Source organism: Neovison vison, chromosome 10, assembly GCF_020171115.1.
Source record: "Neovison vison isolate M4711 chromosome 10, ASM_NN_V1, whole genome shotgun sequence".
Classification (NCBI taxonomy): Eukaryota; Metazoa; Chordata; class Mammalia; order Carnivora; family Mustelidae; genus Neogale; species Neogale vison.
The window spans coordinates 10042240-10057804 of record NC_058100.1 but is presented as its reverse complement, the minus strand read 5'-3'; the positions used below and the strand labels follow the sequence as shown (position 1 = coordinate 10057804).

Genomic DNA, 15565 nt, shown 5'->3' with positions numbered 1-15565 from the left:
ATAGCAGTAAGTGGTTTTCTTAAATTATTAACAAGAAATGTTTTACTGCCTATCCTAATTATCACCCTCAAACTCTGGAGTGTGAAATAGGTTTCTTTCAGGTTTCTTTACTTCAACTGAATAGATTCTATGGGTTTAAAAGAACCCAACCAATAATTTAGTTAAAATTTGACTCTCCTATTATGTAAGATGGAATGGGGAGTAATTGCTTAATGGGTACAGGGTTTACATTTGGGACGATGACAAAGTTTTGGAAATGCTGGTAATGGTTGTACAACACTGTGAATGTCATTAATGCCATTGACCTGTATACTTACACTGGTTAAAATGTTATAAAATATGTTATAAAATGTTATTACGTTATTTATGTATGGTATGTATAAAATATGTGTTTACAGATTTTACTGCAATAAAAAAATTAGAAAGAAGGAAAAATCAAAACAAAACAAAGAACCACAGAGTAAATATTTTAGGTTTTGCAGGCCATATGGTCTCGGTCACAATTACTCCACTCTGTCATCTGTCATGCTAAAAGGAGCTGGGACAACAAAGTGAATGGGTATGGCTGTGTTTCAGTAACTTTATTTAGAGATATTGAAAAAAAATAAAAAGCAAAGCATTTTAAAGCTTTATTGAAAAAGTACTCTTTCAGTCAAATATATACTACAAAGAGGGAGGTATCTAATATTCTGGAAACACCTCAGTGTTTTGGGATGAGATTTTAATTAAAAAAAAAATCTGGAGAGGAAGTTCCACCTACACATTAGGAATACTAACACATTTTTATGAATGGAATGAGAGTTAATATTGCTAAAATGTTCATACTACCCAAAGCCATCTATGAAGCCAATGTAATCCTGTCAACATTCCAGTGGCATTTTCACAAAAACAGGGGGGAAAAAAATCCTAAAATTTGTATGGAACCACAAAGACCCCAAATAGCCAAAGCAATCCTGAGAAAGAACAAAGCTGGAGGCATCACACTTCCTAGTTCAAACTATATTATAAAGCTACAGTAATTAAAGTGGTATGGTGCTTGCATAAAAACAAACATATGGACTAACTGAACAGAATCAAAAACTCAGAAATAAAACCACATATTTATGGTCAACTAATATTTGATAAGGAAGCCAAGAATACTTGAGAGAAAAGATGGTCTCTTCAATAAAAGGTGATGGGAAAACGGGACACTCTCAGAATAATGAAATTGGTCCTCTCTCTTATACTACTAACAAAAAATTAATTCAAAATGAATTAAAGACTTAAATGTTAAGACATGAAACCATAAAACTCCAAGAAGAAAACAGAGGAAAAAAGGTCCCTGACACCAGTCTGGGCAATTATTTTTTTTTTGGATATGACACCAAAACCACAAGCAACAAAAGCAAAAATTAACATATGGGACTGTATTAACCTAAAAGGTTTCTGTACGGCAAGAGACTCAATCAACAAAATGAAAAGGTGGTTTACGGACTGGGAGAAAATACATGCAAGTCACATAACTGACATGGGGTTAGTATCCAAAATAAATAAGAACCCCTACAATTCCATAGCAAAAAAAACCCAGGAGTGCCTGGCTGGCTCAGTCAGTGGGGTATACGACTCCTGATCTCAGGGCTGTGAGTTCGAGCTCTATGATGGGTGTAGAGATAAATAAATAAAACCTAAATATATCTATAAATATAAATAAATACACACACACACACACACATTCATTTTAAACATCCAATTACAAAAATGGGCAGAGGACTTGAATAGACATTTCTCCAAAGACACACAATTGGTCAACAAGTACATAAAAAGGTGTTCAACATCACCACCATTAGGGAAATGCAAATCAAAAACAGAAGGAGCTATCATCTTACATTTATCAGAATGGCTATTACCAAAATGAGAGATAACAAATGCTGCCTAAAACGTGGAGAAAATGGAACCCATGTACCCTATTGATAAGAATATAAATATAGCCACTATGGAAAACAGGATAGAGGTTTCTCAAAAAAACTAAAAGTAGAACTACATATGATCCAGCAATTCCACTTCTGGGTCTATATCCGAAAGAAATGAAATCACTATCTTAGAGATTTCCGTACTCCCACGCTCACTGTAGTGTTATTCACAATAGCCAAGACATGGAAACAGCTATGTGTCCATCTCACAGATGAATACATAAAATAACATATATGTCTACATAAATACATATGCACAATGGATTATTATTCAGTTAAAAAAAAAAGGAAGAAAATCCTGCCATTTTTGGTTAACATGTGGTGGATGGACTCTGAGGGCAGTATGTCAAGTGAAGTAAGTCAGAGAAAACACAAATACTGTGTGGTTTCACCACTTACATGTGGAATCTAAAACCATCAAACTCAAAGAGAGTAGAATGGTGGCAGGGGGGTGGAGGACACGGTGAGATGTAAGTCAAAGGGTACAAACTTTCAGTGAGAAGATGAATACATTCCAGGGATCTAATGAATGGGATGGTAACCAGCATCGTAACAAACCAGCATCATGACACTGGATCGAATACTTGAAAGTTGCTACGAGAGTAGAGCTTTACTGTTCTCACCATAGCAACGACAAAAAATGGTACTATGTGAGGTGAGGGATGTGTTAACTAACCTTATGCGGTAAACGCTTAACAATAAAAACATGGGTTGGGGCACCTGGATGGCTCAGTGGGTTAGGCCTCTGCCTTCGGCTCCGGTTATGATCTCCGGGTCCTGGGATTGAGCCCTGCATCGGACTCTCTGCTCAGCAGGAAGCCTGCTTCCCCCTCTCTCTCTGCCTGCCTCTCTGCCTACTTGTGATCTCTCTGTCAAATAAATAAATAAATAAATCTAAAAACCAAAACCAAAAACAAAAAACCATGGGTCAAATCATCACACTGTAAGTCTTAAACTCACACAATGTTATATGTAGATTATTATCTTCATGAGGCTGGGGAAAACCCCCTTCCCACACATTCAAATTCCCAATTTGTTTTCGCTCTTTCCTTTTTCCAAAAGCACCAATTCCTAGAGAATGACTTAATAAGCAAATGACGAAATGACTAAAGCTGAAAGGTTAGGATTTGGCCCATCACCATAAGAAAGCACGAGCGCCATTGTTCAAGGACCGGTTTTGGCCCCCACAGATATACAAACAGAAGGTATTTTCTCTCAGAGAACAAGGTAAGGTAGCAGGAAATGGAGAAGCAAATGGTTTTCACAACACTTCCTTTCATCCTCTTTTATCTTTCCAGGTGTCCTACCCTTTTCCATACCTTTTACGTTATTACCTACCTTATTACTGAGACAAACAATTTCTTTAAAAAATGAACACTGCAAATGTAAATTCACAAAACCTGCATTCTCAACTTTTTTTTTAAACTATTTTTTTATTTTTAAATTTTTTTTGCTTTTTTTTTTTAAATTTATTTTTAGCATAACAGTATTCATTGTTTTTGCACCACAGCCAGTGCTCCATGCAATCCGTGCCCTCTCTAAAGCCACCACCTGGTTCCCCCAACCTCACCTTTAAATAATTCATGACACCAATGTTTTTCATCCTGTCAGCAAAGGTATTGAAAGTCTCCATGTTGCTTTTGGGATGATAAAATAGAATTTCACTTCCAAGCTTCCAAATAATCTGTCAAAACAGAAATTACGAATGAAATTGTAAAATCCCTGCCTTAAAAAATTTCCGTCTAAGAATGCTATATTTTTCTCTGCTTACAACCAGTAATTCATTTCCCTGGATACCACTACTGTCGACATTTTGCTGTTTCTCATTTCACCCAGTAAAACTATTATATCTTATGTGGTAAAGCTTCTTCCATCCATTAAATTAAAATAACAGATGGCTATACTAGTGCAATTTTAAAGTCTGTAGTCTAGGGGCGCCTGGGTGGCTCAGTGGTTAAGCTGCTGCCTTCGGCTCAGGTCATGATCTCAGGGTCCTGGGATCGAGCCCCGTATCGGGCTCTCTGCTTGGCGGGGAGCCTGCTTCCTCCTCTCTCTCTGCCTGCCTCTCTGCCTGCTTGTGATCTCTGTCTGTCAAATAAATAAATAATAAAATCTTCTTAAAAAAAAAATAAATAAAGTTTGTAGTCTAGAGAAGGTAAGAAGTTAAGACCCATACTGAAGATAGAATTTTTAATTAATATGAGGGCAAGAATATTTAAGGCAGAAAACTTGGTTTCTATTAACACTGGCTTCTCCACTGCTCTTGGTCTCATCTTTATTATCCACAAAATGAGAGCAACGGACTAGATGTTTCCTGAGATCCATCAAGCTTGTTAACTCTTGACTATATTTAATCTATATTTAGAACTCCAACTTAAAATTTGTTATCAGCTACAGTCAAATTTTAATAAAATATATTTCCTCCCCAAAGCACCAAAATGGCAGTGACAGAACTTGGAGCCTTTCTTTTTCATGGAACTGAGTCTCTGTTTCTCTTACCCCAATTTAAAGTATTTCATTTAAAAAAAAAAGATTTTATTTATTTATTAAGGGGAGCATGCATGCAAGGCGGGCGGGCGGGGAAGAGGAAGCAAAAGAAGCAGACTCCCTGCTCAGCAGGGAGCCTGATGTGGGGCTCGATCCCAGGACTTTGGGATCATGATCTGAGACAAAGGCAGGTACTCAACCAACGGAGCCACCCAGGTGCCCCAAGAATCTGTATTTTCAACAAAAGCCCCAGCTAACTCAGGAAGAGGCAGACAGGGCCACCTACGTGGCTCAGCTGGGTAAGTGGCTGACTGTGGCTCAGGCTGTGATCTCGGGGCTTTGGGATAGAGCCCCCTGTGGGGCCCAGCACGCAGCAGAGAGTCTACTTCTCCCTCTCCCTCTGGCCCACCCCCCATTCATCTCTATCCCTTTTTCTCTCTCTCAAATAAATAAATAAAGTGTTTAATTAAAGAGGCAGACAAGTATCTGAAAACCAATGATTAAAATCCTTCATTTTATAACACAAATTTTCAACAGAAAGTACATAACTTGTCCAGTGTTTTATGGATGCACATAGCTTTGTCCATAAACTAAATTTTCAACCAACAGTTAAATTTTCTTTGATCAGATTTTTTTTTGGCTCTACTAAATATCTAAGTGGTGTAATGTTTACTATATTAGTAAAAGCTACTTGAGATATTCATGTGAAGTTATTTATGGATAAACTGTATTTTACTGAACAAATTTGAAAGTATATACGCCAAGCCCTGTTCTAGACCCCTCCCCTCATGAAATTTACATTCTACTGTAGAGAGACAGGCAATAACCAAGAAACAGAATAATTAAACTGCAAGTACTGTGGGAAAAGAACGGAGCAGGCAAAGGGGATCAGGAGAGACAGCTGGAAAGTGAGGGGTGTGGTATGGAGTTGCCATTTTTAACAGTCACGGCAGGCCTCAGTGAAAATGAGACTTGATGGATATCAAAGTGACATCTGAAGAAAGACCTTTCCAAGTAAGGCAAAGGCAATCCAGCAAAAGTACATACGGCCCCATTCAAGCAAGAACCAGGAGCTAGTGAGGCTGGAGGAAAAAAACAAACAAGTCTCTGAGTAACAGGAAATGAGGTTAGAGAGGTTAGAGAGGTTAGAGAGGTCAAAGGGGGAAAGACCATACAGACCACTCGGAACTTGCAGGCAGTCGTGAGGACGTCGGCTGATACTGAGTGAAATGGGAAGTCACTGTAGTTTTCAGCACAAAAATGACCTGACCTGACCTATGTTTTATTTTTTTTTATTTTTTATTTTTTTAAAGATTTTATTTATTTATTTGACAGAGAGAAATCACAAGTAGACGGAGAGGCAGGCATAGAGAGAGAGAGAGAGAGAGAAGCAGGCTCCCTGCTGAGCAGAGAGCCCAATGTGGGACTAGATCCCAGGACCCCGAGATCATGACCCGAGCTGAAGGCAGCGGCTTAACCCACTGAGCCACCCAGGCTCCCTTTTTGTTTTGTTTTGTTTTTTTTTAAAGATTTTATTTATTTATTTGACAGAGAGAAATCACAAGTAGACGGAGAGGCAGGCAGAGAGAGAGAGAGAGAGCTGACCTATGTTTTAAAAGGATCATGCTGCATCCTGAGTCACTGGGGAAATACAGATCAAAACCACAATGAGATACCACTCCACAATCACTAGGACAGCTATCATCAAAAAGACAAACAACAACAAATGTTGGCAAGGATGTGCAGAAATAGGGACCCTCACAAACTGCTGGGGGGAATGTAAAATGGTGCAGCTACTTTGGAAAACAGTCTGGTAGTTCCTTAAGAGGTTAAAAACAGTCACCATATGACCAGCCCTCCACTCCTAGGAACATACCCAAAAGAAATTTCAACAAACATCCCTAACAAAAACACGTACACGAATGTTCATAGCAGCATTATTCATAATAACCCAAAGTGCAAACAACCCAAGTGCCTAACAACTGATAAAGCAATACATAAAGTGTGATGGAATATTACTTTGCAATAAAAAAAGGAATGAAGTACAGGGTGCCTGGGTGGCTCAGTCAGTGGAGCGTCCAACCCGATTTCCACTCGGGTTATGATCTCAGGGTCATGAGATCGAGCCGTGCACTGGGCTCTGCTGAGCCCTGAGTCTGCATGCCCCTCTTCTTCCCCCCTCTGCCATTTCCCCCTGAACGTGCACACTCTCTTGCTCTCTCAGAATTAAATTAAAAAAAAAAAAAAAAAAAAGGAATGAAGTACTAATATATACTGCAATTAAGGCTAAACTTGAAAACATTGTTTGGAGGAAAGAAGTCATGCACAAAGGTCATATGTGATAAAATACACTTACGTGGAATATCCAGAGTATCAAGTAGATTAGTGCTTGCCAAGGGCTGGGGAGTGGGGTAAGGAGGGGTAGAACAGCAAGTGACTACAAGTAGGCACAGGGTTGTTTTGGGGGCGGGGGAGCAAAAATGTCTGAAATTTAGGCGGTGGTAAAGGCTGCACATCTCCATGGATACGTGAAAAAATACTGAATTGTACAATTTAAATATGTGAACTGCATGGTGTGTTAATTATAAAACTTTTTTGGTAAAGGATCACCCTGGTCACCGTGTTGAAAAGAGACTCGGGGGTGCAGGAGGGCAAGCAGTCATCTAAGTGAGGGGACGGACAGTGGCTTGGATCAATGTGCGGCAATGCAGGTGTTGGGTAGTATTCAGACTGAATTTTTTTTTTAAGATTTTATTTATTTGAGAGAGAGAGCATGCACGAAAGCCCATGAGTTGGGGAGGGGCAGAGGGAAAGGGACAAGCAGAGTCAGGGAGCCTGACATGGGGGCTGAATCCCAGGTCCCTGGAATCATAACTTGAACCGAAGTCAGACACTTAACCAACTGAGCCACCTAGGTGCCCCTCAGACTGAATTCTGAATGTAGAGCCAACAGGATTTTTTTCACAGTTTGGATATGGGGTATGAAAGAAAGAGAACTTCAGAGTCTGGCCTCAGTGATTAGATACATAAAATAACCATCACCTCCGATGAGAAAAATTAGGTTTGATGGTGAAGAACAGATCATTTTAGAGATGTTAGTGTGATAGGGCTGTTAGATATCCAAGCGGTGATGGGGAACAGACAGCTGGAAACAGGAACGCAGACATGAAAAGATGTCAGGGCCACAGATACACAAATGGGAATCATCTATCATAGAGACTAAATTTAAGGCCATGAAACTGAATGAGCTCATCAGGAGTGAGTTCAGATAAAGAAGAGGACAAAGGACTGAGTTCTGGGGAACTCACAAGTCCAAAGGCCAGGGAGAAGAGGAGACTTCACAGGGGACCGAGAAGGCCAGTGAGGCGAGAAAAAACTGAGAGAGACCGCAGAGTCCTGGGAGCCGGATGAAGACAGTTTATCACACAGGAGGCAGCAATCTACTGTCTCAAATCCCGCTGACAGAGCAGGTTATACGAGCAATGAGAACTGGGCACTGTTGACCTTGACAAGATAATGTGGAAGAAATGGTGATGCTGGCTGTTGGGGGAGCCTAACTGGAGAGGGTTTAGAGAGAACCAGTACACACATTCTTTCAAGGAGTTTTGCTGAAAGCGGAAGTGGAAAACCGGGGCACACCTGTGAAGGAAGTGGGGCGTCAAGAGACAACGTTAAGATGGCAGAAATACCATGTCTGTAGGATAGGGACCATCATCCCACAGAGAGGGGAAAATAATGACACAGGGAAAGAAGGAAGAATACTGGAAGGAAGGAAGAAGGAAGGGTAGGGAATCCGAGAGTTCAAACTATTCCGGGTAGCCTTTAAAATCCTAGTAAGTAAAAAGAAGTGCGAGAAACAACGTCCCAATACAAACTCTCCACCCAAAACTACTTTAAGTAATTTTTAGAAAAATCAATTTGAGATCCTGCAAAGGCTCTTCAGGACGGAGCTGCGCAGGCAGAAAGGCCCCGGGTCTGTGATGGCCTCTGGCCGACTCGCGCGTCCCTTAGTCACTTACCTCGGGAGCGGCCTGCCTCTTGTGGCTGTCCGAGTCCTCCAGGATCTGGAGGTAACTGTGCATGTACTCGGCAGCTTGCTGCCACTGGTGCTTCAGCAGCGCTTCCTGGATAAAACTCAAACAAGCACTTGTTGTCTGGGCAAAATCCTTCTCCTTTTTTCCTCCGGTTGCTATGATTAAAAAGAGAAGAGTCTTTACCCACAGTGATCCCAATTCAAGTTTAAAAAACTGATTTCGGATAAGCAGGTTTCATTTTTTTTTTTTAACAGAGTTCTTTTCCTTTGTTATTTCTAGTAGTCTTTTCTTCCCCCCCCAAAATTTAGTTAGTTATTTGGCAAAGAGTGAGAGCACACACACACAAGCAAGGGCGAAGGGCAGAGGGAGAGGGAGAAGCAGACTCCCCGCTGAGCGGAGAACCTGATGTGGGGCTAGATCCCTGGACCCCAAAATCATGACCTGAGCTGAAGGCATTTGCTTAACCCACTAAGCCACCCAGGCACCCTGATAAGCAGAAGTTTTAACAAGTGGAACAGTAGATTTTACTGAACCCGGGCTATCCCTCATATCAAAGCTAGCTTCACTTGAAAGAAAACTCCCACATCCAGCTCTGAGCTCCGCAGGGAGTGGGCTTGGGATTCTCTCTCTCCTACCTCCCCTTTCCCCAGCTGGCGTGCTCTCTCTCACACTCAAGTAAATAAATAAATCTTTTTATAAAAAAAAAAAGTGAAAGGATCTAATAATTCTTTATAATAGAGCACTATGCAATTTCTTCATCAGTGTTTCAAGAATTCCAAAACCTGATACATTGCTATAATTACACTCTATCTAGTGCCATCTACTTAATTATGTAACTAAGACTTCTCAGAATTATATCAATGAAAACAAAGAATTTAAGCCAAATCGTTTCCTCTTTTTTTTTTTTTTTTAAGATTTTTATTTATTTATTTGACAGATCACAAGTAGGCAGAGAGGCAGGCAGAGAGAGAAGGGGAAGCAGGCTCCCTGCTGAGCAGAGAGCCAGATGTGGGGCTCGATCCCAGGACCCTAGGATCACGACCTGAGCCGAAGGCAGAGGCTCAACCCACTAAGCCATCCTGGCGCCCCTAAAATCTTTTCTCATTCTGGAAGTACATAATATTCTTTCATAGATTTATGAAAAAATTGGAAAAACGGGACCACCGTATTTATCAAACTGAAAAAGAAATTAAAATTTACTTTCAAATTTTAACACAACTTTTATTTATTTTTAGACTTTATTTATTTAAGAGTGAGAGAGAGAGAATGTGCCCATAAGCAGGGGTAGCAGCAGAGGAAGAGGGAGAAGGAAGCTCCTCACCTGAGCAGAAGCCCAATGCAGGGCTGATCCCAGAGCATGGGATCACGACCCAAGCCAAAGCAGATGCCTAACCGAGTAAGCAACCCAGGCACCACCAGCCCCCCAACAACTTTCTTTAGATTTTATTTATTTATTTGAGAGATAATTTTTTTAAAGATTTTATTTACATTTTCAAGACAGAAAGAAAGAGTGGGGGGAGTTGGCAGAGGGGGAACCAGACTCCCCACTGAGCAGGGAGCCAGACTTGGGGCTCAATCCCACGAATGCCAAGATCACGACCTGAGCCAAAGTCAGATGGACCAACTGAGTCACCCAGGTGCTCCTGAGAGAGAGTATTTTAATACAACCTTTCATACTTGTGTTATTTTCATCAGCTATGTATAATTACTAATTATGATGTGCCACTCCAGATGAATTTAATACTTAAAGCCTTAAAATTCATTAAAATGAATTTTAATACTTAGAGCCTTACAGAATATTAACAAAAAAATAATTAAATGTAGATATACAGTTTTATCACAAAGATGAAAGTATGAAAGGAAAATAAACAGTATAAAATCTCCATCAATTAAAATCTTTTTCATAAATATTTTTAAGTGGATGATGAAAGGCATATCACTTTCCTATGCTGTTTAGATTCCACTGGATATACCAGTAAAAGCAGTAAACTAATTTCATTTAAAAATGTCAATCTAGTTTGGAAATTAAATCTTTTGCAACTATTAAACTTCCAATATGATTCTCTGATGGCATCTTAAAACCATACAAGGCAATACATAATTAAAAAAAAAAAAAAAAAAGAAAGGAAAAGCGAGCAAAGAAGTTTGAAGACTACCGCTCTACACTAGTGCTTCTCAAACTCAAACTCAAAATAGAAACACATCACCTGGGGATCCTGATGCTTGCTATTCAGTGTGGTCCTGGAAAGAAAAGCCTTTAGGATCACTGAGGAATCTTATCGGGAATGCAGAATACTATGCTGCCCTAGATCTCTGAGTAAGAAGCTGCATTTAGCAAGATCTACAAACAAGCTGCCCAGGACCAGCAGCAACACCAGGGAGGTAGTCTGGAAAACTGACAGAGCGCTTCTTCTCTAAAACCTCATTTATTCACATGAAGAACTGACCTCAGGCCACGCTCCCACCTACCCCCTCAAGTTTTCACCACTCAGACTGGAAACTGGACTTCCCCTTCTGCCTTCCAACTTAGCCTAGTTACCTCAGGAATATCTCTCTCTCACTTCATTCTTTTATGAGCAAAGGATCATCCTATTTGCTGCTGATACACTTTCAACAATAATTGCCTAGGAAAAGAAATTTTGACATGGAATGAGGTAGAATAAAGAGCCAGTGCCATCAACCCATCTCTAATACCCTTGAAAGAACGTGGAAACTTGCCAGTCAACAACTACATTTAAGACTTATTTATTTGACAGAGAGAGAGACAGCACAAGCGGTGGGGGCGGGGGGCAGAGGAGGGAAAAACAGGCTCTCCCCTGAGCGGGGAGCCCAATGTGGAACTCGATTCTAGGACCCTGGAATCAAGACCTGAGCCAAAGGCAGACATTTAACTGACTGAGCCACACAGGTGCCCTCAACAAGTACTTTTTGAGCACTATTTTGAATCAGGTACTATTCCAGGTACTCAATTCTTCTAGGTACTCAACATACAGTTTTAATCCAGATTGGCCCCTGCTTTCAAAGTTTTTAGTGTAGGGGGCATACTCTTCAGAACCCTGAAAGATATCTACTAGGAATAAAAAAAATTGCTAGGCAATTTTGTTTTCCTATTATGGTTATTGATTACTACAATGTCAGTATTACCTGAAATTATTTTCTCATTGCAGACATGAAGTATTTTGGGTTTAACAGGCTATCCATAACCTGTGAAACACTTCTAAGCACATAAATTCTGGTCTGAAACCTATCTGATTTAGACTGACACAAGCTCTCTATAGAACACTGATGACAGAAACATGCCCAACTATGTCTTAACTAGCAGGAACTTCAGTGACTATGGGACTATCCCTACTATGGGAGAAAACAGCACTCCCTCTGAGGACCATCCATTCAAACCTTGTTTGAACCACGTGCATTCATTAGCAAAAATAAAATGAGAGGAAAGAAGTTATTTTTTCCAACACTCACTAAGCGTGAGACTCTGTGCTAGGCACTTTACATATATTATCTCATTTAAAAAATATATTTGTTATTGGGAAGTATAAGCTCTGAGATTCAACAGACCTGGGTTGAACTCCAGAGACCAACATAATAGAGTTTAACTTCTTTGAAATTCATTTCTCTCATCTCTAAAATACCCAGCACGTGGATTTGAGGATGAATTTCCTGAGATAATATATACACTAAAAGATAAAGAAATTGGAGCAAGTTCTAGGAGCTAAAGAATCTCAGTCAAGGGGAAAGAGGGCTAGGCTAGGAGAGATGCATTTGAAGACAGTAAGTGTAAATTCTAATATATTCCCACAACTCCTCCATCCAACATGCCCATATACAGATAACCTCTTCTTTTATATATCCTTACAGAAAAGATAGCCCACAAAACTCTTATTTATATTTACTTGTTTATACTTATATTTATATGGGGAAATATTCTTTTTTGGAAACCTATTATAGATCAATTCTATTAGGAATAATTTCAATGCAATTCTTTTTATTTTGAAGATTTTATTTATTTGATGGAGAGAGAGACAAAGAGAGAGGGAATACAAGCAGGGGGAGTGGGAGAGGGGAAAGCAGGCTTCCCACTGGGCAGGGAGCCCGATGCAGGGATCAGTCCCAGGACCCTGGAATCATGACCTGAGGCAAAGGCAGACACTTAATAACTGAGCCACCCAGGCGCCCCAAATAGTGCCTTTTTAAAGAGTATTTTCTTGGCTCAGTTTATATTTTAAAAGCATCAAGGTAGAAGAGGCTACAACTGAGTCATCCAGGCGCCCCAGAATTTCAATGCAATTCCACCCAAACTTCTTAAAAACACTTCCTATGTATGTGCTCCTCAATGGCCCTATATTCTTCATCTATGTATCTCCAGTATTAGGCCAATGCTAGGCATATCAGTGCCTAGTAAGTATTGTCAGAGGAAAAAAAAAAGTGTATCTTCCATAATACAGACTGTTATTACATCAAAGGAAAAGTAGTAAAAAAAAAAAGTATTCTTTTTTATGATTTTTTTGCTTACAGCCTCAAAAACCCTCATATAGTTCCATCTTGAAAACTGAATAAAGCAACTTGTTTATTCAACTTGATTACTCACTTTGTATCCATATTGAATCTTATCATCTCCTTACATTAAAGTTAAGATGGCTGTATATTATTTTACTTACCAATAGTCCCTATATGATTTTGGAGCCAAGGAAAAGACATTCCTGTACCAGAGAATACATATGATTCCTCCTGGTCATCCTCTGTCTTGGACTCTATCAATTCCTCACTGAAATCACTCATACCTGTTTCAAATTGAGAGTATCAGTTACTTTCTGTACATCTTATTCCACAGCCTTCTTAGTTATAAATACTGCCACCTTTTTACCTAATAAATAACATTTGTTCAGTGAAATTAATTCTACCAGGCAGCTTCTTTAAAGTAATAAAATTATGTCAGCAACAGCCAAAATAAATGATTTTTTAAAAATTTTATTTATTTGACAGAAATCACAAGTAGGCAGAAAGAGGGAGAAGCAGGCTCCCTGCTGAGCAGAGAGCCCGATGCGATGCGGGGCTCGATCCCAGGACCCTGAGATCATGACCTCAGCTGAAGGCAGAGGCTTAACCCTCTGAGCCAACCATGCGCCCCAAAATAAATGATCTTTTAAAAACAATTTTAATCTTTACTCCTGTTACAAGAACATACAAAGATAACTAAGATAGTGCTTCTTAATTTAAATAAAAAAACACAAAAAACACATAACTCTAGAGGAAGTAACAGCAAAATGACACATAACAAAACAATACAAGCATACTAATAGGAATAGTAGTTAATATATCAATCCCTCTGTACACACCAAGGATATAAATTATTTTTTTAAAGATTTTATTTATTTGACAGACAGAGATCACAAGTAGGCAGAGGTAGGCGGGGGAGGGGGGGAGCAGGCTCCCTGCTGAGCAGAGAGCCAGATGTGGGGCTCAATCCCAGGACCCTGGGACCATGACCAGAGCCGGGATCATGACCTGAGCGGAAGCAGAGGCTCAACCCACTGAGCCACCAGGCGCCCCTAAATTATCTCTTTCAATCCTTATAAATACCCTAAAAAAAGTACTATTATTTTCTTCCATTTTCATGTTGAAAAAACCGAGGGGCTTAATTAAATTACGTAACCTGACCCAACGTCCTAAGAAAGGTGAGGACACTATTGTAGGAACTAGATCGTCAAACTACTTGGCATGAATAGAGTCCCGGGTCTGCGGAGAGGAGGGGGTCAGAGACAGAACAGATGATGGGAAACGAATCCAGAGAGACAGCCACACCCCCAGCGGAGTGTGGACTTCATCCTCAAGATGCTCAGGGTCCTTGTCCCTCTTTCCCCACGTCCAGCTGATTATTAGGTCCTGCTGATGCTACTTGTTGGAATGACTCCAGCTTCCCCTCTTCTCCGCAGTCCTAACCACTACCCTAGTTCAGGACATCTTCAAACTGTGTCTCCATCACTTAATTAGCTTTCCAACGAGTTATCCGCCTCCAACCGTGCTCCTCCGCATCACAGCCAGAGTACACCTTTTAAAGGCAGCTTCTGTGGTTGAGGAGCACGGGTGTGAAGTGAAATTTGCATGCGACGCCCACGTGTTTTAACGAGCCCTTCCATAAGCTCTCCCTTCCCAAATTATCAAAAACGGAGCCGGTGCCGCGCACTTGCCGCGGGAACCATCAGGGCTTCTCCGCCCCTTCCGCCTCGTTCTCAGAAATAAAGGTTTCAGGACACCAGGAGAAAGTATCAGCAGGACATGGGTGAATCCTACCACAGACCTTCAGGTTCTACTTTGAATGCTGGCGATGACCGATGGACAGAAGAAGCGGCCCAAACCTTCCCGCAGCTCTGAACGCAATTTCGTAACTCAAGCACCTCGTGAGGGACCCGCCACCGGAAGCGTAGAGGCGCCTTCGTGCGAGCATGCGCAAAGTCCGCCGGCGCTTTCGGCTGCGCGCAGACGCGGCTCCGCCCCTAAATCTTCCTTCCGCGGCGGAGGCGGCGCCGTGCGCCGTCGCCCCCGGAAGTGACGGCGCCTGCTGCCCTGTCTTTGGGTTGGTGGTGGTTTTACGCGTTAGTGTACCCGGGTGGGAAGATGCGAGACTGTAAAGGCAAGTGGAGACCGGGACGAGGGGGTGGTGGCTGGATGAGGTGAGCAGTCAAAAAAACATGTCACTTTGGAGAATGTGAAACAATGTCACTTTAGTAATTCACGGGTACAAAACCTTCAAATTTTTGCTTAGCTCAAGGGCGCACTGCGCAAGCCTCCGGGGCGTGGCTGGTGGTCCTGACCAAAATCAGCTTAACCTCTTAATTGCTTCCTCGACATCTTTTTTTCTCTTTGATTAAAGTTTTAGCTTTGAGTTTAAGGGATTTGACACCACCTCCACCCCCAAATTTGGGCAACAGTGTCTTTTTTCCTCGCCGAAGAGGTGGTTCCAGGACACACTGGGGTCACGTTGCATGAGGAACATTCATGAACTCACATGAAAGAGAGGTCAAAAGTAAGACGATTAAATGTGAAATAGGGAAAATTGCGAGTTCTGGGGAAGATGACCCTGAAGAAGCA

General features: G+C 41.0%; 1 protein-coding gene across 1 annotated transcript in view; it reads right to left on the bottom strand.

The window, feature by feature from the left end:
• The window catches only part of TAF1A (TATA-box binding protein associated factor, RNA polymerase I subunit A), a 29337-nt gene extending 14442 nt beyond the window's left edge, over window positions 1–14895 (bottom strand). The window contains exons 1-4 of the mRNA XM_044266797.1: window positions 14775–14895; window positions 13135–13257; window positions 8456–8625; window positions 3520–3633 (exon numbers count right to left, since the gene is read on the bottom strand). Coding sequence (XP_044122732.1) covers window positions 3520–3633; window positions 8456–8625; window positions 13135–13255 — 405 coding nt within the window. The 5' untranslated portion in view covers window positions 13256–13257; window positions 14775–14895. The remainder of the gene's footprint in view (window positions 1–3519; window positions 3634–8455; window positions 8626–13134; window positions 13258–14774) is intronic.
• Window positions 14896–15565: the final 670 nt, after the last annotated feature.